The sequence below is a fragment of the Plecotus auritus genome (genome assembly GCF_963455305.1).
Source record: "Plecotus auritus genome assembly, chromosome: 6".
In the NCBI taxonomy this organism is placed as follows: Eukaryota; Metazoa; Chordata; class Mammalia; order Chiroptera; family Vespertilionidae; genus Plecotus; species Plecotus auritus.
The window spans coordinates 104,844,092-104,866,601 of NC_137773.1; the positions used below are offsets into that span (position 1 = coordinate 104,844,092).

General features: G+C 42.1%; 1 protein-coding gene across 3 annotated transcripts in view; it reads right to left on the reverse strand.

Moving 5' to 3' along the window:
* Window positions 1-1,243: 1,243 nt before the first annotated feature.
* Window positions 1,244-22,510, reverse strand: part of ADRA1A (adrenoceptor alpha 1A) — a gene marked incomplete at its 3' end in the record, with an annotated part of 115,932 nt that continues 94,665 nt past the window's right edge. The window contains exons 3-4 of one of the 3 annotated variants that reach the window (XM_080671931.1): window positions 16,019-16,404; window positions 1,244-4,013 (exon numbers count right to left, since the gene is read on the reverse strand). In XM_080671931.1, coding sequence (XP_080528057.1) covers window positions 3,981-4,013; window positions 16,019-16,404 — 419 coding nt within the window. Of the gene's footprint in view, window positions 4,014-10,761; window positions 11,564-15,886; window positions 16,405-22,510 lie in introns of those variants that run through there. The other 2 variants (XM_080671932.1, XM_080671930.1) reach the window with 2 other exon arrangements.

Below are 22,510 nucleotides of genomic sequence, written 5' to 3' on the forward strand. Positions count from 1 at the left end.
TTAAAACAGGGATTTCCACAGCATTAGTCACGGTAGAATGCACAGCAGAGATGTGGTCCTAACATCATTATGGCCATATTTTAAATAATTTTTCTACCTTCATAGGAACCAATGAGTGTTAACATTAATAATATCTCCACTTTCTCTCTTTTCCGGAGTCTATAACCTGAAGCAAAAAATGCGTTAAAACAAGAGTTCATCGGATAAACCAATGATATTAGTCTAAAAATTAAGTTTACCACTTTCAAGCTCCATGAAAACAAAGGCTGGACAATTGCAAACTTCTGTGTATCTTGGGATTCCCTCCCACCCTCCATCTGCCTGCCACTCCCCAACTTTTGTGGGGATCCATGGAGTGAGGCTACAGCCATGCTAACTGAGCCTGGATTATGACCAGCTGAGCACCCACAGGACATGACATCATTTGGCAAAGCCCACATCAGTATAGATGTGATGCTATTACTTGACTTAGATGCTAAGGAATTTGGGTAAAAAATAATGATTCTTCATCACCAGAAAAGTAATGGTTATATTTGGGGGTACCTAAAATGATGGCCACAACCAAACCAGCAAGATCAATAAGAAAATGAACAACCTGTAATTGCTGAGTGCTAACTAGATATCAGGCACTTTTCTAAACACTTTACATGCATTGTTTCATTTTATTATCTCAGCAACCCTCTCAATGACGTACAGTAATTGTCCCTATTTTTTAGAAGAAAGAGCTAAGCTTTAGGAGTGTGGAATCTCTGTGTTGAGATCACCTAGGTGGTGAATGGTTGAGAGAATTTGGGACCTGTGACAATTTGACTCCAGTAGTCTTGTCCCCAGTGATGACACCACACTGCCAAGGAGTCCCGTTGCGGAAATGTGGCTACAGGGGTGGTGCCAGGGCTTCCAGGCTCTGAGACCATGATCAGACCAGAATCTTCACAGAAAAAACTCCCCTTGAACTGTGTTGCCCATGGCCTTCTCGGGCCACTAGTTCCCCTAACCTATTGCTTTGGTTTTGGGTCACTTAATACATTCAGCCTTGAACACATTCAACATTTTTGTGTGCCTGAGTTCCATTATCACCTTTCCTTGACTCTAAACCTGACAATGCAGTTGTATTTTGGCTCTTACCTGAACCCTGAATGCTGCCAACTTGAATATCTTATGTACAACCTACCCCATTTAGCTACCACTCCACTTTCAACAGACATATATTACCAATAGATTGCGATTAAAGAACTGGGCAATATGTGTTTAAAGAAAGAGGTTTAAAATATTTTATTAGAGAACATACATCAATGTTGAACATACATCAATGTTGAACATACATCAAGATTGAACAACACTTAAATATTATGGCATCCATATTTAGAAGGACAATATAAATGCTTATAATTTGAACAATCATTTTATTAAAGAAATAAATTCTTTTTCAACAGTGGGCTGCATGATCCATCAAGTATATTTTTCAATAATTTATTCTTCTTCTTAGTAATATATACATTTATTTTCTTCAGACACACACACAACAAAAGTGATTGATTCTTTACCACATCACATCATAAACAAATGGACCTGTAAAAATGGCATGTAGAAAATTCAGAAATATTTAAACAGCACATTCCAAGGATTTCAGTCCATTTAAGAGACATTAAATGTTTTAGAAGCCATTGAGTCAGCCTGGGTGTCACATATATGCATCAATACAAAATGCTGCAGCAAATTCAAGTATAGCAATTCTCACACATGAACATATTTATCTGACTCAGGAGAATATTCTTCTTTCAGCATGGAGCACATACCAAACTCTCAGCATGATATAGTTAAACTCTGTAACATGGAGGGAACGGGGGTAAGATCAACTCAATTGACCAAATACCAAGACCTGGAGGAGGGCATAGATCACAAACACGGTATAGTTAGAAATTGTATGTTACAAGGATCTTATTTGTCACAACAATCATAAGGGTTCTAGGAAAACCATAACAGCTAGACTTGGCCAGTCAGCTCACATTTGCTTTTCTGCAAACATGGAAATGCCACGTTCCTATTTTGAACACATCTAATGGCGAGACAAACAGAAAAGCTGCAGTAAGCCAGGCAATGTCACAGGGTTCGTGTTTAAATGGCATCAGCTGTATTTATTAAAATACGGTTTTAATTTCAAAGACAAAACAAGCCTCCAAAATTTTTTTTATTAGCCCCAGAAAGCCACATCCTTCCTAACTGCTAGTTGATTGCTGTATCATAATGAAAATATAAGGGCCCTCACTTTTGTTTCCGTTTCTCCCACCACCTCTGCTGCATTGGAGCTGTGATAAACTCCCAGGCACCCTTCGCTCATACTGTGCCCTGACAGCAAAGATACTGACCCTTCAGTGATGGATGACGTGCCAGCCAGCCTTTGGGGTACTGGAATGATCCAATTACTTTCTAGATTTTTTGTAGGGAAAATACTCTTTCTCTCTCTTTTCTTTTCTTTTCTTTTCTTTCTTTCTTTTTTTTTTTTTAATTTCAAACTGGATCTCTTGACTTTATTTTTTCAGGAATGGCCTTTGTCTTATTTTTTAAATATTCCATGTCTTTTAGTCTCAAGACTTCAGAGGCCTCAAGACTTTTCCCCCCTCATTTTATTTATTTATTTATTTGTTTGTTTTAAAGCTTACTGCACAATGTTTTCTCGCTAAAAACAATTTCTCAATTTTTAAAAATGTTAAATGGTATCACATAAGATTTGCATATTAAGACTTCCAAAACATTTGTTTGTTCTTATGAGTGAGCCACTTTTTGTTGAAGCAAATGTTTTTTTGCCTATGAGAAAGAAATAGACTTTTCTGTGTTCAGCCAAGCTGAACATGGGAGCTTTGTCAGGAAAACCCCTGGACTTATATTTATTGGCTCATCCTTGATTCTTCATTGGGAAAAAAACACAAAAAACAATAAAACCAAAAGAGTGAGGAAGAAAGCAGGTTGTTGGTCTGAAGGGAACTTGAGGGATGAGGTTTGCAAAGCTAAGTGGCCATCATGTTAAGCAAGACTGACTTCCGCATGCCCTTACAGAACGGAGGAGGAGGCAAAACTAGCACATGCCTGAGGGTCACTCCTTCCTTAATTGGAACAGCTCCTTCTGTCCCACTCTATTCTGTCCTCCGGGATCCAACTCAGAGGTCACCATTTTTGGGAAGGCTAACTCCAAGGCTGGTGGGTGCCTTCCACCAAACTCTCATGGGACAACACGTACCACTCTCTGCTATAATTATTGATTTGCCTGCATTCTCCACAGACCACAGGAGCCTTGGTCATGAAGATCATGTGTCCACCATTGTCCTCCACTCTCGGGACCTGTGCCAGGAGCCCTTACTGATAACACAGATGGGTAAATGAGTGAAAGACCCGCTGTGTGTTATGGCAGCTTCCCTTGGCAGAAGGTGATTTTGTTTTGCAGCGTGATTTTTTTTTTAACTTCTATGAATATGCTAGAATTTAAGGGACACAAAAGATGCAATTGGGGGGAGCTGACTCTCAAAAAAATTTGTGTTCACAGTTACTCCTTTAATCACTGTTGTCCCAGTGTTGACAATAGTAATATGTTAGATATGTGTCTTAGATGAATGCTTGATAAACAAGTACATCCACGTGGACATACAACCTCCTGATAATGGGTAGCAGGAAAGGGGCTGGGCTGGACACCCTCCTTGATGGGTGGTAAGGACAGCACCCTTGGGCATACACCAGGCTTCATGTAATGGTTGTCTGTCCCTTAAAAATCAAGGCAGAATGACCTGTAATGAATCACATCAATAGTTTTCATATACACAGCATCATGCATCAACATGACCCAAATGTTATCCTTCCGTAAAGTAAAAATCCTTACTCCAAGCACAACGTCTCCATTTCTACAAGTTTAGACTTTGGTAGAGCTGGTTCTTTGTAAATCGAGGCCCACACTCATTTCCCTGATTGCCAGGCCAGTCACATTCTGTTCCCTAGGCGATGATGCTGTCTCCCTTCTTCCAGCGCTGCAAGAAAGGAAAACTCTTCGTTTTAATTTGGGTCAACACCAACCAGTTCACCCTTTGCCACAACTCAGCAGTTGCTTCTCAAAACCCAGAAGACTGAAATAGACATAGGCTGTGTTTATACAAAGCAGAGTTGGGCCAAGAACCTCATCCCTGAAAGTAACTTTCCCCCTCCATTTAAAACAAGCTTGAGATTCTGAGTCACGAGAGACCATTTGGCAGGTCCCTGCCAAACAAGGCCTTTGAGTATGACTGACAGCCTAAGGCAGACTGAGTCCTGGTGGGCTGAGCTCACACAATGGACTTTCCTGTCAAGCCACCTGCCCAGAAGAGTCCTGGAGATCATTTCAAGGGATCCACCGAAATGTTGGGGCTTTCACCGACAGCACTAGAAACTAGAGCTGAGACTGAAAGCGGGTGCTCTCATGATGTGGGTTTCAATTCCAGATAAAATTAAAACTGCCTATGGGTCGTGACTAGTTATTTGCTGTTTTATCTTGTAAACACTGACTTCTACAGTTACCCAGGCCAAGCATAGCTCAGCCCTACTTCCTGAGATGATTTTAGACCCAAGCTTTGTTTCAGAAGCTCTCTTGTTTTCCAATGGTCAGAATTACTTCTCTTCCTACAGACACACACAAATCTTTATGACAGCATTCTATGCAGAGTCTTTTATAGGACAACCATGATAACAAAATACTTCCTATGCCAAGTGAGTAGTCAAGGCAAGAAAGATTACAAACACCACCAGCACTGGGTACCCTTGTTCTGGGCTCTCTGAGAGAGAGAGAGCTCGGTGGAAAGCTTCAAAGTATCACAGTGAGTATGATTTTTAAAAATTAAAACAAATGTTCAGGCAGAGATATTTCCCACCCGAAGAAAATAGCATAGTGGGGGAGGGAAGGAAGGAATAACTGAGAATTGAAATTTGGTGCCTAGCACCCTAAATTTAAAAATAATAGCATCCAAGCAATGGCACAACATCCATTTAGTATTTCCTTTCTAATGAAAAAGTCATTTGTGTCTTGACCAACTTTTGGAAATTTATCAACCTGAACTAGGAGAATGAACAAAGGAAACAGACTTATTCTGTCATTCTTATATGTGGAGTTTTCAGTACTTTAAGATACCTTAAAGGTAATTGATTTAGAATTATGTTTGACTTATAATGCAGACTGGAGTCTACTATGATTGCATATGTTTAACTCCATTACATTGGCCTACCATATTTCAAAGGCGAGAAAAGTGGGGCCAAGAAAGGTCAAGTGACTTGTCCGGGTCACTTAGTTAGGCACAAAGATGGGGCTGAAATGAGGCCCAGGCCATGTGGCTTCTAGGCCACTTCTCTTGCCTCAGCACCACTTACAAGATCTCTCAAGTTCCCTTCTGCTGATCGGCTCTGGGTGGAGCTGGTTAAGGTCAGGCCAAGGGTTCAGCAGGCCAGGTGACCAGCACAGGTGAACTCCAAGACTAGGTATGCCAAAGGCTCAACTTTCCCCTTAACTCCCTACAGGTGTTACTGTCTTTCTTCTTCTCACACTCATATCACTGTATGGGTTCCCTGCACAAATCTTTTCTTTGTAATGTGACTGTAAAATCTTCCATTTCACCCTATCAAAATGTGCAAAGGGCTTGGCACATAGTAGATGCTCCAAAACTGTCATTTCCCCCTTTTTGAACTTGATCCCTCGTCACAGTGCATTGTCTGGCTCATGTTTGCTTCCTCCTCTGCCACACTGGATGAAAGAGGTGTGACAATACTGGAGAGTGGGCTGAGGGGACTTTATTCCCCAGAGACAAAAATGAGCCATTTTCCTTCCCCCACCTCTGATGCATTTAGCATGTGTTTGGATTCAGGCTTGAAAAGCTGAGACAAAATTTCTGTTGCAGAATGTCAGCACTCACATGCTGAAGTTTAGGTGTCAGGGTTGAGTGTGATGTTCAGAAAAGGGAGGCAGGGAGTCTGGTGAGCTGCTGGAGACAAAAGCAAGCATGGGACCCCATTTTTTAATTCAATTTCTCCCTAATAAATGTTTACCCCCTTTAAAAATGTAGGTAGAAAGCTAACAATAAGTTGTTATTTAAATATTTATCATACTTTATGTTTTGCTCTTTAAAGTACTTTATGGGTTACTTTTTAATAGTCTTGTTACTTATCAAACTAAATTTGGGCATTTTTGTTTTTGATTAAAGCTTCTCACTCACCTACCCATCTATCAATGCTCCCTCTTTCCCTGCTCTTTACGATGACAATCCCTCTGTTATGACACAGGGCCTGGGTGGGAGCTGCACTGTGGATGAGAAACATTCAATCCGATGCTCAGTGTTTGATCAATGGGCCAAACAAAGGCCTCCCAACCCTTGAGACATTAATTAGCCAAGATGCCGAGCTGAAATATTTTCATTATGAAAGATAAGGCTGGGTTTAGCAAAAGGAATGGGGACCAGAATGAGGAAGAAAAGCAAGTTTTGTTGTGTGTGTGTGCGTGTGTATGTGTTTTCATAAAGCAATAAATGATTGCTACACTCATTCAAACCTGTTTTTGGATGGCTTTGGCCTCAACACACTTAATACTTTTGTAGGCCCTGCTTTGTCACATGATTTCTCCTCTTTCAATTTCTAGATTGGACTGAAGCTGATGTACCATCTTACTCTAGACAACTCACCCATCGCTGGATTGGGGACTTGTGGTGATCACAGCCTCCCATCTATCTCCCAGGCCTGGGTTCTGACATTGGTTCCTGATCCTATTTTGCTCTGTCTCACCTTGCTCTCATGGTAGAGGGTCTGTCTCATTCAGTGATGGAATTCTGTTTTCCTGAGTGCAGATGTCTCCTGGGGGATCCCATGCCTGACTGACTCTAGATGGCACTAACATGCGATTCCCCACTGCTGTGCTCTGCACCCCTGATGAGAATCTCACTATGACTTTTAAGAAGCCCAGTGTTGTCAACTATTACCTGAGCCTTCCTGGTGGGTCACCTGGTATTTTCAAGTCCCATGGACCTGCTCTCCCAGCCCCTGCCTGTAGCTAGTGCTTGGATCTTGTCCCTCTTTGTCCCCTCTCTTTTTGTCTGCTCCAAGGGGTCCTGGGCCTCATATATGACCACCCAGATGCTGAGGATTGCTATGATCGTACAAAACAGTATGACTGTTTCTGCCCTCCCGAGTTTTAATCTAATTGAGAAGATAGACCCTATGTAACTACAGTATAAAGTACATTTTAAAGAGAAAAAATATAGATTTTTAAAAACGACAGAAAGATCACAGTAAAATGCACCATTTGTTGCCAAATGCATTTTACAGACCATTGCTGTGGCTATTTGGAGACAGGATTCAGGAAGGACTGAATTTAAACATCTGACCTGGAAAAAGAATTGTGGATAAATTTTTATGAGCTAAAAGGAGAGTGGGGAGGAAATTGTTATGGTCTGAACTGTGACTCCCCAAATTTTATGTGTTGCTATCCTAACACCTCGTGCCTCAGAATGTGACTGTATTTGGAGATAGGACCTTTCAAGAGGTAATGAAGGTTAAAATAAGGTCATCAGGATGGGCTGTGATCCAATCTGATTGGTGTCCTTATAAGAAGAGGAGATTAGGACACAGACACACAGAGGGAAGGCCATGTGAGGACACAGGGAGAAGACAGCCATCTGCAAGCCAAAGAGAGAGGCCTCAGGAGGAGCAACCTGCTGACAGCTGAATTTCAGGCTTCCAGCCTCTAGAACTGTGAGACCTGTGGTGCTTTGCCAGGACAGCCTGAGCACACTGATTCCAGGGATTCCAAATGCATGGGGCTGTGGCAGCAAAAGCAGGAGCACATGTGGGAAGAGACGACCCTTTGCTTGGAGTAGCAAGGCTCCTGGATATGATGGGACACTAGAGGGAGTCCGTGAATGAGTCCTGGGAGCAGGTGGGCTGGTGGGCTGGAGACAGAGAGCGGGAGCACCAGCTAGAAGGAACCTTTCACCCAGATGAGTTCTGTGCACTCAGGTTAGCACTGCTTAATGCTGACCCGAAACCAACTTGACTCTATGAGATCGATCCAGGCTTTGAAGGACCTACTGGGAAGTGAAAGGGAAAAACCACAAAGACAAGAGATGAAGGATGAAGAGGAAGAGAAAGAGAAGGTGACTTTGTGGGGCTTGGTAAGTTGTCAGAGGGTTGTACGTTGCCAGGGAGTGAGAGTTGACTGGTAAGAAGAGGTGCACTCCGGGGAGGGGCCAGACACCACTCCTGACTACCAGCTCTTTCGAATATGTGGCTGCTCATGTGTTTGTATCTTTCATTTGGAACTAACAGTAAAAAGCAGAAAGACAGCAATGTGGGCAGAGGGTGAAAGCCCTTGGGAAGGACCTTGAGCTGCCTTCACCTTACCTGGGTCCCTGGAGGCTGGGGTTGTCGGGGAGGGAAAGGGGTATGGGTGGGGCAAAAGGGCCAGCTTGCAGCATCAGGCCTAATGCCTGTTGTGGGGAGGGGATGAAGGGTCTGAGGGAAATCCCACCTTATCACCTAGGGTTGTGCATGGCACTCTCTATCCCACGGGAACTGGCACCCACAGGAGTAAGGGCACCCCTCCCCAATGTCAGTCACTGCCTATAAGTTTGGCAAGAAGTGGAGGTTGGAATTATTGGGAGAGAGGAAATGATAAGAAAAGGAGATAGACAGAAGGGAAAGAAGCAAGTCAGACAGGGGTCAAGAGGAGGGAAGCTGCCACACTGAGGTGGCCCAAACCTTCCTTTCTGTGTCCTGCATGGACAGTGGTGCTATTACTGGTCTCGATCCTTCCAAGTTCTTCCACGTCAGTCCTGCACCCATTACTACTCCAGGCCTCACCCTGAGCCCTAAGGGAGAGTCGCATCTCCTAATGCTGCAGACACCCTGCCCCAGGTCCAGGAAAGGAACACCTTGTTTCTAACCTGGAATGTCTTCCTCTCCTTCATCGTCCATTAGCACTGGAGAGAGAACAGGTAACAGGTCCCTCCAACAAAGCACTAGCTCAGGAAAATATGGCTTCATCATCCCATAGGAATGCCATTTCAAGCCAAGTTAAGCAATTTCAGCCTTAAATCAAAAGGAAAAGTAGGAAAAGAAGGAAAACGAGGAGAAGAGACCTGCTAGAACTAGTACCTATTTGTCTTTGGGAAGCCATCCCTCTCCCAGCACCTCTTTCTGTGCCCCACTTTGTAATGAGCTTCAGGGCACACTCTCCAAGGCCCTAGTGCAGGGGGCTGTGGTCAGGAGGCCTTCCCCAGGAGCCATACTTGGCCTGAAGGCTTCTGGGAATTGCTTCAGCAGGGTTAGCAGTCTGGGAGGGACTTCACATCAGCCCTGGTCAAATGGCACCTACTGGTTATTGCTACTCTCAGGGTCAGCCAGGATGTGCTGGGGGATTTTGCCAACGAGGTGGATTTGAGAGATCTCCATGGACTCCCGTGGGATTCTGCTGACTTGCTGTTCTACAAAATACAACAGTGGAGGGGGTGGTGGGTGCTTCCCTCTTATCCTGTCGCCTATGCAGAAAGTCACAATGATAGACTAAGTGTATCTTTTGGGTGGACAGGTGATATGGAGCCAATCCCACCCCTGATTATGAGCTTGTCACTTTATACCTAACAACTCATGCAGGTTGGGAACATTAAGCTAGTCAAGTGGAGATGTATCAATAGCATATTAAAAGAAAAAGATGTTTGCTGAACACCAAAATCTACTGCTTAGCATTATATTCATAAAAGTGTAAGCTAGCAATTGTATAGATCAGGAATGGCAAGTGACGGTCCATGGATTAAATCTGGCCCAGGCCTGTGAACTAAGACTGGTTTCTACATTTTTAGAGAATTGTCCCCCCACCCCAAAAAAGGAAATTAAGCAAAGCAGAATGTGTCACAGAGATGGTATGGCTCCACAATGCCTAAATGCCTAGCTATTTACAGAAAAAGTATTCCAACCTCAGGTATCCCTTAAATAGATCTTTATTCTTTAGTTCATCTGTGAACATTCTCTCTCTCCTCTATTTCTAACAATGCCTCTTGGAAGAATGTATTCTTCTTGACTTGTAATAGATGAGCTTGGAACACACCCAGCTCGTTAGCTAGGGACCGTCTGTGCCTCTCTGTATTTTTCATGCCAAGTGCATTTAGTGCAGGAGAGGAAGTGAGCAGTTTGCTGACAGTGATCATCAGGGTGTATACGATGACTCTCGGGCTCCCTGGGAAAGGAAGGCCTTGAAATTCCCTTTGGGACCTTTGCCTTCCTGAGGTATTTAAGGTGTCAGTCACTTCTGGCTTTACCTTATGTGTCACCCCATTGAGCAAGACAAGAGCTCCCTGCCTTGCTTATTTCCTTAGCTTTGCTGTTGACTATCTAGGGAGAAAGAGGAGAATTACATCAGCTTGCCTTTTAGCCAATGAGAGAAGCATAGACAAATATGCACTCAGACCCTAGAACAATCTTGTACTGCACAGCTGCTGAGCTATACCAGGAGAGAAGGTACAAACAGCTGAAAATGTGGCCTAGAGATGAATTAGTGAGTATGAAAGTCAGGGTCTCAAGAAACACAATGGGCCTTGGAGATAGTGAAGGCTCATGGAAAAAAGAGTCAGAGGCTGGATTTGGTTCAAAGAAATCCTTAAACCTCTCCCAACTCCTCTACCCTCATTCCTTCATATGTTAAGTGCAGATAATCTATATGATGGAATAATACTCAGGAATGAGTTGAGATAGGCAGAAGTACTATAAAAGGTATGAAGTAGTGTACAAATGGGAGGAAATATTAAACTGATATTGGGATTCTCTATCTTCACTTATTTAATATTGCATCTGAATGTACCTACTATTATTCAGGCTTTTTAATAGGTCAGCTTATTTATTATTTTTTTTTCTCCAGATACAGTATACATTTGCTCTTAGATATTTTTGGATCCAATTAAGTCTGAATTTTTCATAGTTTAGCAATAATCATTTCCAGCTGATAAGGTGGCAATGTGGACTATGGCACAGAGGGAAAGTAATGTACTAACTTCACAGTTACGCAAAAAGGAAATAGAAAATGAATATGCATAGCTTTAGGGCAGTTCCTTGCTTATCACTTGCAGTAATGTATTCCTGAGCCATCCATCCTGCTTTGAGCAATATCCATGGTAAGTCTTCTTTCTCCTCAACAGCCCCCTCCCCGATGCCATAACCTTCCTTTTGGATGGGGCACTCAGTAATCTGTGTTGCAGGAGCAAAGGAGAGATGGCATTTTCCTGCACAGGGCAGATAAGGTCCATCCTCAGCCCCCACATTTGGGTCTGGGAGCATGAATAAGGTAACGCTGATGGGAGCACTGGCCAGGGGCTGGGTGTCCTCTGCTGAAATCCTGACTTGCTTTTGCCAGCCCAGCCCCACAACAGTCATCTTGCAGGGACTTTGGAGGCCTACTGCCATTGCTTTTTGAAGACGGTTGCCTGCTCCACAGCACACTTTGTAGACAAGGAGCAGTTGCCAACAGTGTTCCAACTGGCTTAACCGAAGCTGTGTGAAGGTGGTTTCATGGTTAAAAGTCCTAGTAGTGTAAAAAGAAATCAGAGTAACAGGTGAGCATACATCTGATGTTGTCTCCATAGTTACCACCTCTGCCTTCTATTCCATCACCCTGTTTCGCTTGCAGAGTTTACCTTCCATGCACTTGCGCTCCCTTCTCCCTTTGCTGATAAGAGAGCTCTTTCCTAATTAAGTCAACACGTAGGCAGAGGCAGCATCTCTTTTGGCAAGAGGACCTGAGCAGAACCAGCCCCAGAAGCAAGTGAAAATGTGTGTCAAGCTGTGATTAAGTAGCTGTGATTAAAGACTAAATAATTACCCTCCCAAGCAAATAGGTCTTAAAATGTTCTCTCAGGCTACAAGCATGAAACCTACTGGGCCTGCATGATGGCTCACTATGAAGGAGCAGGGAGGCCGAGACACTCAGGACATAAAATGTTCATTTAAGAAAGGAAACCCAGGACCAAGGGGAGGTCATCTAATAAGTAGCCACAGCTGCCAACCAATTCTCCATCTTCAAAAATTGCCCAGGTCTCTGGCTACCTGGAGATCAGCATTCTGAACCATGGCCCCATCGTGACAGATATGACATTCACATATTTGACACATTCTCTGAGCTCTGTGTAATCCTGCTGAAATACCTATACTTTCTTTTCTCTTTCTCAAACTAAAAAAAAAAAAAAAAGGTGGAATATAGTTGATAAAAGTGATGTCATATTTGTGTTTATTTAGTTTAAAAAAATGATATATTTCCCGAAAGTGTGCCAATTAACTGTGGTTGGTAGTCAATAACGGCGGTACCCTATGCAATGTATTTCATACCCACACGTGTGTTTTTGCTGTTCTAGGCCAATGCAGCAGCCTCTTCTGCATTCTCTTATATGCCCATCTTCTCCCAATTTGATACAGTTTGTCCTCCTTGAAAGGTCTGAGTAACATTCCAGGCAATGATCCCTAGGAAAGTGGTGCCGTCTGATAGTTAGAATTATAGACGCCAAACCCTTTCAGTTATGACCTGCTATTTGTTGGTTTTGGCTGGAATGAGTATTTGGCAGCATATTTACTGAGGTTAATTGGCAAGCAAATCCCAAGGGAACAAAACTTAAAAAGTTTGGGTATGGTTTAGTATCCTTAGTATACCCAGTCCTGACTTGGGGCCTTTTATCCCCACTATTTATGAGGCAGGGGTACTGTGGGGAAAAAATAACAACATGCAGACCTTAGTGTTAGGGAGAACCAGGATTGAATCATGGGTCCTCCTTGGCTTTGAGCCAGTCCTTAATCACTCTCAACTATCATGTTTTAATCTCAAAAAATGTGAATATTTTTGAAATTGCTATGAGGTTTAGAGACAATGGGTACAAAAATGCCCTGGTAATGCCTAGCACGCAGTAGCACTTAACAAAAAAGCCTTAAGAAAATATTTATTTACCTAAATACCACTGTCTACCATGGATGGACCAACTCAAGTATATGGTGAGAGAATTACAAGCCTCAATATTTTGGAGAGTTTAGCATACACTGAGTGATTACAGGCAGGAGCGGTCTTGGATGAGACACAACAGAGGCGAAAGAAGAAAACTGTGACAAACAAAATGCTTTCCTGAAACCTTGCAAACATTTGGGGACATTTTTGAATAAAGAGATTCAAGGTCTCTCTTAATGCATGCGATTTGAATGCAGAAGAAATCGGGTTTTGCCTATCCCATTATGTCAAGCTGACTTATTGTGCTGCTGAGACAATTCCAAAGCAACTGCTTTTCACAACACATTAGAGAAGACATCCTGACCCCTGTTGCTCTGGGCAAATTCTTCAAACTCCAAATAGATGCAGTAAACATGTAAGTATAAATATGACCACCATTTGTTTAACTGTGACAATTTTAGATAGTTTTTGGCATGCTCAAAGGTACAGAGATTTTTTTGTGGGTGAATAAAAAATATCTTGGATATTGTTATCCCACTTTGGCTAAGTCTTGGGTGACATTATTAATTTATTGTAAAATTGGAGTGTTTATACATAATACCACATTATGGGAAAGGAAAAAAATGTTAAAGTTTGCCTCCCTGGAGGGAGTGGGGTTGGAGAAGAGTGTAGCAGACAATTATTTATGGATCATTTTGCATGAACACAATTGTCATGGCTTTTGTCTGATGATGGAAAGATTCTCTAGTTGTTTATTTTGATTAGCACTGGCATTAATGCTAGCTTTCTGGTGATCTTAAACTTCCTAATATTTAATATTTAGATTTGTCTGTAATGATGTTTAAAGATCATCTCAAACATGGAGGCATATTTTGCTGAAGAAAAACTGTTACCATTCTTTCATGGGGCTGTTCTTCCTGGAGGGGAAGCCTGGCCAGAGTGTTTTTTAAAGTTCAGATTCTGAAAGAAGTTCTTCTCAATAATGAAACTGATTTTTCCTATTAAGGCAGAAGAGGAGCGAGGTTTGCATATTCACATCCTTCCCTGGTGCCTACATCCATAATAGGACACCCACATCTGGTAGAGCTGTTATGCGACATGCAGAAAGTCCAGAAGAGTCTAAAAATCCAGCCAACATCTAATGCCAGAATCCAATTTATGAGCACAAGGCAGAATGTCTATCAGGTCAGCAAGAAGACACTTTCCAGAAAGAGGTGAGAAAGTGGTAATATTCTATGTCCAAACACAACCAACAACCAAATCCAATCCACATACAAACATTCCCTCCACGGCAGTATGCGCAGGTATTAGCCTTTCAGAAGGATTTAAGGAAATTATCATTTTACTGCAAGGGAAGAAGAAATAGATGATGTTAGCTACTATTTTTCCATGAATGTTTAAATAATGGCTACATTCTACTTCAAAATTTTTAGAGGGAATTACCCAAATATGGGGAAAGAGGCCACTGAAATGACAAGTAGTTTTAGACCAGTGATTCTAGTCAATAATTATTCCAAAACCATAAATCTCATTTTAAATTGTTACTGTGAAATATGAAAAATATTTTAATTTTTACATATAACCATCTTCATATTTAGTAGGTATACTGAGTTATTAAGGTTTACCAAAATTTGGTAGACAAAAACAAAAAAATATCATGTTGCCTGAAGAAAGTGGAAATAGATGAAGTGAATGGGATACTGGATCTTTTACCAGACTAAATGGATATCTGTCAAAAACTCTTTGCAAACTCCTGCTATTGATGGGCTTTTAGTCAGTATGCTCCCAAGATAAGTGTGTGTCACTCAAATTTCAGGAAGGATATACTTAGACATACGGCTCATTCCAACATTCTATAGGTGCATGGAGACCTTGGCTCTCATCCATTATGCAATAGTGAAGCAGCTGAGAAGAAATGGAAATCAAGATGTGCCTTTCAAAATATTATCACCTGTGGCTGATAGAGTTCTGAAAAAGGTAAGTGATTTGTCAAGAAAGATCTTTCTAGGCCATGTCAAAGAGACTGTAGAGTAATTTTGCAGCCTCTAATTTAGCATGAATTAGCAGCCATCCCACCCCAACCTTCTGATCTTTAAATATGTTACATGAGAAGATTTCCTCCACGTGATCTAGGAACTGCTTAATGGAATTTTGTCCACAGTAGTTAAGTTGAAAAAATTACCCTCATCTCCACTGTCTTCCAACAGGAAAAACCATCCTTTCACTGACTGGTTCTTTCAACACACTCTAGACCCAAGCCTAAAGGATGTGCCTCCTTTAGTGCAGAGATGAGTGCCCCTCACCCTCATCCTTGGGAATCAGGAGAAGTAGCTGGTCAAATCGCCGAAAAAGGTAAATCTCACTGTCAGGTTTAACCCAAGCTGAGACACTGGATGTATCAGAAATGAAGTTCAAAACTTGCTCTAAAATTAATGAGTATCATCCACCATCTTAAGGCTCTTCCTCTCCAAGCCCTTGCCCTGTAAATCTCCAACACTGCTGTCAGTAAGTTTAGCCTGAAAATAAAATCCCCTCACTCCATCTAGAACTAGCTCCAAACTTAGAGTGTGTGCTGAAAATATTCATGATGAAATCATAATCCTATATTTATAGACTTTTGGATTGTGCATGAAATTCTGTTTCCCATGGTGTTTTTCAATGAAGGGGCCAGACGTGGAGAGTGGGCTCAGAGGATGCCCCAGAGAGCATTAGCCTCAAGGACGTGCTGTTTATCCTCATTTTGAACTGGATGACTGTGTGACAGCCTCCCTCCTCCCTGAGCCCTACCCACTGCCCAAGAGTTGGTCTCCTCCCCCACCCATTCCCAGATGGTCCCTGGTTGGAGGGTTCTGTCTTGTCATCCAGGAAGAGTGAACATGCCTAAGATTATCCCCCCTTCCTTCTGACCTTTCCTGTCCTCTAGACTTCCTCCCCGTTTTCACTGAGGGAGATGGTGTGGATCTTAATGGTTGGAATTTGATGGTTCTCTCCATGGCTGGGGGTCGAGGGCCCCATGCAGCAGCAGACCTGCAAAAAGCTTTTACTTCTCACCCGGGCTGTGGTGCAGGCTGATTGGTCTTTGGACACTGTAATCTTGGCAGATCCACGAGGCAGGGAAGAGAAAAACTTCCATTCACAGACCCCATCTGTCTTGGAGATCTTATAGAAGGTCTCTCCTGAGCTCACGGGGATGCGCACCAGGTCCTTGTGCTGCCCCTCCGAGGCGTGGCTGGGTGGGTGCAGGGTGTATCCCAGGGCCCGTTTGGAAGACTGCTTTTTGCGGAGACACTGGATTTTCAAGACATTCTGAAAGGCCTTTTTAAACTCTTGACTGGAGCATGGGTATATAATAGGGTTGATGCAGCTGTTTAGATATCCGAGCCAAAATGCTATTTTAAAAACTGTTTCAGAGGGCTTGAAGTTAGGGAAGAAAGACCCTGGAAGGAAACAAATACATATTATTTGCAAGCCAACAGGTCAATGGTCTAGGAAAACAAGCAAACAAACCAACAAACATTTTTTTACATTATTTTTTAAAAGTTTCAAATGATTCCAAATGCATTTGAGTTTTTCACATTTGACTGACTAGCCCTGATGAATGTAACTCTTTGCACTATCCCCAAGACCATTCTCTTTGGCCCACATGTGCAACATCAATAATGTGAGCAGGCCCAGTGGGTAGGGTCACACTGATAAACATTCTCAGGGTTCTCAGTGATAAACATTCCCTCATGTCTGCTTGAAAGCTTTACATAATGAAAACTCGGAACTTAGGCTGAGTCTACATATGGAAATTGTTTTTGCCTGAATTTTAAAATAACTTGGAATTCATTCAAATAACCCAAATAAAAATGGGGTTATTTTAGTATTCCTTTTGTTCTTTAAAGCAATTTTATACAGACACGGCCTAAATAGTTATGAATTCCTTCTCTCCTGAATATTGGAATTGTATATTTTAATAAGAATTCAAAATTTATAAAATATTAGCTTTGTCAACTTTTGGCCAGTGATTTTCAATTACACTGTAAGTATAGTCACTTACCTACTATGTTTAGACTTACACTTTTACGTTGGTGCAAATTCAGCAGAAACTGCACTTTGAATTTTGAGTTGTGGTTTTTTTCCTGGGCTAGTAATATGTGGTAGGATACTCTCATGATGCGGGGCAGTGACAGCAAGATGATTTTGCCTAACTGTAGGCTAATATAAGTGTGTTGAACCCATTTAAGGTAGGCTAGGCTAAGGTAGGTTAGGTGTGTTAAATGCATTTTTTTATTTATGATCTTTTCAACTCACAATAGGTTTATTGGGATATAACTCCATTGTAAGTTGAGGAGTGTCTGTATTTTTCTTTGATGCTGCCTTTTGATGTTACAATATGCTTCCCTGCTCAACACACTCCAATGGCTGCCAAAATGCTTATAAAATGATTGTCAACTGCTTGACATTCAGGGTTCTCCACAGAACTCGACCTAATCCAGCTTTCTAACATTAATACTTTTACTCTAACCAGACACTATGAACTTGTCTCCAAGTTTGTAGCGAATCTGGTTGCTCACTTTTTTTTGTCCTCTTGAGTTGGGTCCCCATGTCTAAAATGCCCTTTCCCATCCTCTTTAGCTACTCTAGTCTTGTTCATTAGTTAACAAAGCAGGAATCAAGTTTCAGACCTCTTTAAATATTGTATCATAACTATCACATAGCCGTTGGCAGCAGAATAACAAAACCACGGAACCTTAAAGTGGGAATAATCTAAGGCATTATCTTATTCAATTACTCAATTTCCAAGTTAAAAACATGATGATTGTCACCCACTTGATAGCTATGGCACTAATACAGTGATGGATAAAGGGATCTAGAACTCCCAGTCCAGTGTTCTTTATTCTCTGCACAGCTTTTTTTCTTTTGCTCCAGCTTAAAACCTTTATTTTATTTTTAAATATATTTTATTAATTTCAGAGAGGAAGGGAGAAGCATCCTATATAATAAAAAGCTAATATGTAAATAGACTGAATAACTGAACAACTGGTCACTATGATGTGCGCAGACCACCAGGGGGCACACACAGAACATGGCAGGTGTTGGCCACGGCGGGATGGTCGAGCAGGTGAGCAGGGGTGCCAGCCAAGGCAGGGTGCCAGTCGCTGTCATTGGGGTGAGCCTCTGGTGGTTACTGAAAATTCTTTGCTCCTATGCGCTGTGGTCCCGCCTGGTGCTCATACCTGCTGCCAGCGCTGGCCCCGCTCGCACCCACTGCCGGTGCCTAGCACTGGCCCTGATCGTTCAGCCCCATCAGTGAGTACAAGGGGCAGCTGCTGGCCCTGATTGCTCCTCATGGCTTCTCTACCTCACCCTGCTCCTGAGGGGTGATCAGGGCCACCAGCCACCGCTCGTACCCACTGATGGCACCAGCCCTGCTCGCACCCACTGCTGGCACTGGTCCCAATGGCTCTGCACCATCAGCGGGTACAAGTGGGGCCAGCACCATCAGCACATGGGAGCAGTGGCGGCTGGAGCAGGGCTGCCAGCAGACAAGGGACCAGGGGCCACAGCGGGAGGGGCTGAGACCCACCCCTGTGCCCACCACAGCCTCACAGCCCACAATTCCTTTCAAGGTGCATGAATTTGTGCATTGGGCCCCTAGTCAATGATAAGAGAGAATCATTGGTTGGCTGCCTTCTGTACATGCCCAACCGGGGATCAAACCCGCAACCCAGGCACATGCCTTGACTAGGAATCGAATGGGTGACCTCCTGATTCATGGGCCGACGCTCAACCACTGATCCACACCAGCTGGGCAAGGCCTTCTTTATGTCTTTCTTTTTCTCTCTATTCTATGGACCCATTAAAGGCATGACAAACTGATGGGTGTCCTTGTTCTAGCAAACAATGCCCTAAAATTTAGTAGAGGATTTCATCAATATAAACAAAGAATACACTTAAATATTGCAAAAAAAAAACAAAACAAAAAACCCAAAATGATACAGTTGTCAATGGGAGCATGTATTATATCTGAGACACACTCCCTGCTAAGTTCAGTGTGTCTCAAATAAATTAAAACACACACACACACACACACACACACACACACACACACACACACACAGAATGGTTGTAAAGTATTATTCTTTAGCTCCAAAGTTTTTAATGTTTTCTTATAATTATAATAGGATTTATTTATATTGAGTGCCTGGTTTGAGCCAGGCCTGTGCTAAACACTTTACATACAATTTCATCATCATTAGCAACATCCCTACTTTACAAATGAGGAAACAGTGGTTTAATGAGGTTGAATAACTTAATTAATGTCACACAGGCAGAGGGTTGCTGGTAGAGGTGGGATTTAAAATTGGACAATTGGATTTTCGGGCCTACGTTTCTTTATGGAATCTCAAAATAGATTTGAATAATACACCTCTTGGGAAAGAAGATGTTGAATAGAGAGTGATGAAGTGTATAGTTGCAGGAAGCTAAATTGGAAAGACGTTTTTTCTTTTTTTTTAATTTGTATTGGTTTCAGGTGTACAGTGTAATGGTTAGACAATAGTATACTTTACAAAGTGATCCCCCTAATATTTCAAGTTCCCACCTGACCCCATGCATATTTATTACAATATTATTGACTTATTCCCTATGCTGTACTTTACAGCCTCATGACTATTCTATAACTACCAATTTGTACTTCTTAATCTCTTCACCTCTTTCTCCCAGTCTCCTAATCTCCCACCGTCTGGCAGCCACCAGTCTATGAGTCTATGTGTCTATGAGTCTGTTTCAATTTTGTTTGTTTATGCTTTTTCAAACTTCATTTGAGATGTGAAGCAAGTGGCCAAGGCCAACAGGAGTGGTGGTTTTGCTTGAATATGATCAGTTCTAGAAAAAATTATTTTTATATTATGATGCCAATATATTGTCCAATATATTTTCCTAATACAATAGTGACAATGATTAAGGGAACCTGCTTCCCAAAGGCATGCCTTGATCTGGCCTTAATGAGAATACATGAGCAGGGTATACCAAGAACTACTTTGTCTGAGAATTTCACTATTCTATAAATCAACTAGAAAGGGGAGTACATTTCTATTATTTTAAGAATTTTAATTAAAAGAAAAAGAAAAATACATGAATTATGAATGGGAATTCTAATAAATTGATTTGGGATCCTTGGAATTTCCTCCAATTCCTTCAAGGACACTCTTTATGCTTACAGAGCCCTGATCTGCATGCATAAATATAAATCTCAAATGTCCTTTTAGTCCCTCCATCGAGCTCCCCTTACCTTTAGTCTGGCTGACTCAGAGCTCCTCGGCTCTCTCTACTGTGGCCTTCCTGTTCTGTCTACAGCTTCAGAGCTAAATACTGGTCCTCTCCACTACAGCAACAATCTCTGCTCAGACTCTGCTTCAAGAGGAACATACAGCTCCCAGTTTAATCCCTTGAACCCATCACCCTGAAGGTCAGGTTATCCCTTTATGTGAATCTATCTGCTTTAATTCTTGAGCTTTGTAAACCCCCCAAGCCCTCAGGACTCTTCCCTTCACTGAGTTTCCTTCCACTATTTGGTCTCCTGTAGAATCTCTGACTCTTTTCTCTTCAAGATCTTCTAAACATCCTGGTCAACTAAAACTTGGCCAGACCGAGATGGACAGAACATGAGTTTATCCCTGAGCACCATCAACATGTTGGAGATGCAGAATTGTTGTCTCCACTGTTGAGGCCTCTAGATTCCATGGGGAAATTGAAAATTATGATTTCAAATAATTTTTTCTCTCAATGTCCCCAAGACAGGAGAAAAACATTTTTCTGCCAATTTTGGTTTTCTGTTTTGTTTTGTTTTTTTCCCAGCAGTGTTTTTAGTTCACTCTATAAGACAGTGGAGACAAAAGTGGAGTTCTCAAATTCCAGCCCAGTACCGGGGATTAGAAAGTTCCTCTTCAGTTCAACTTTTTCAGAGTCAGGGTGACTTGGTATGGAAGCATAAACCTGTGAGTCAATTCTCTATGATCCTAGCCTCCCAGCTTCATTTCACTTCCCTGGAAATGTGACATCTTCAAGACAACTTTGAGACATTGGGTTATGATAAACCCTAATTAGCTGGAGTCAGAGAATGCTAGAATGTGAAGACTGGCAGAATCATAGAGACTAGCAAGTACTGTCAACCCTTCCTTTATAGATGAAGATAGTAAGGCTGAGGAAAGAAAGGGGGTCCCAAAAAATCACCTGGCTCATTTGTGGTCGAGTCAGTACTATACTCAGACTCTGCTCCACTTCACCCATTGATGCTCCTAATCTATGTGCCATTTAGTAACCCCACAGAAAGTGTTAATGGCAATATGTCTAGATGTTAGCATAGGATGACAACAAGTTTTGCAGAGATAATGAGAAAGAAGGGGGAGGATAGTAACATCATAAATAACTACATCATTCATAAAGTCATAATGTACTGTTCAAACACTGGAAAAAAGAACAGTCGGTGATGAGCTTGGAAGGGCTCATCTGTAGGGTATCACATTAAGAAAATTGGAGTCTGAATGACTCCAATTAAAACAATGCAGACTCCAAAGGAGAAGCTGATGTTACATGACCATGAAAGAAAATAACCCTTATTTGTTTCTCCTTGTTCAACCAGTAGTCTCTCTATGGGTGTGGGTATCAGTCCAATGTGACTGGTATGCATCCAATGAACAGATGAGAGACACAAGCTGTCACACAGATAGAAAGCTGGTTCCCCAGGCCAAGGAATTCCAGTGCCCAGCACTATTCAGGCCACATTAGTTGGCATCTTCTTGCCAGGAAGAAAACCCATTGAACTAAACCCCAGAGAAAAGCTGTAGGATTCATAGTGTAAGCACAGACCCAAGTTTCTTATTATCACAGTGTCTACCAGATGCCTCTGTGCTGGGCTTCTGGTTTGGCTGTCACAGTGACTTGCCTTGCGCAGCTCAGCCAGATAGGAGTCTTTAGGTTATCTACCTAGAATGGCAGTCAGGGATCTCTAAGAATGCTGGCCAGATTAACTGTGGACTAAAGCCCTAGGCTCTCAATCTAATACTCATGGATAGACTTCCCATGAAATGAAATACAAGTCTGTGTATGTACACAGATTCATTTTCTTGAGAAGAGGATTTCAGTTCTATTGGCCCCTTGCATTGGACTTGGGGGACATAAAAGATGGACAAGTGTACCTCCCAGCTCCTGAGAACAAGATATCTCACTGATTGGCAGACCTTACTTTTAGCCTTTATGTCCTGATGACAGTGTCAAGCTTACAAACTGGGCAAGATGATGTTAGTTCAACACCTCTTTAGAAGGACGTTCTCTTTTCTTCTATTTAACTTGGACTTAAAATAGCAGTTTTCTTGTGCCTCTTAGGGAAGTGATGTGGTTGCTCTCTTGTGAGAGGTAATATGTTGAGTCTTTTCTGAACTTTCTGGCAGGAAGCTTGAACAGTAGTCAAGTCAAAGAAGGAAGGAAGTGTTGGAGGGTGCAGTGAGTAGGGGAAAAGATACATATTGTGTTCTGGGTACACAATACTGAACAGAA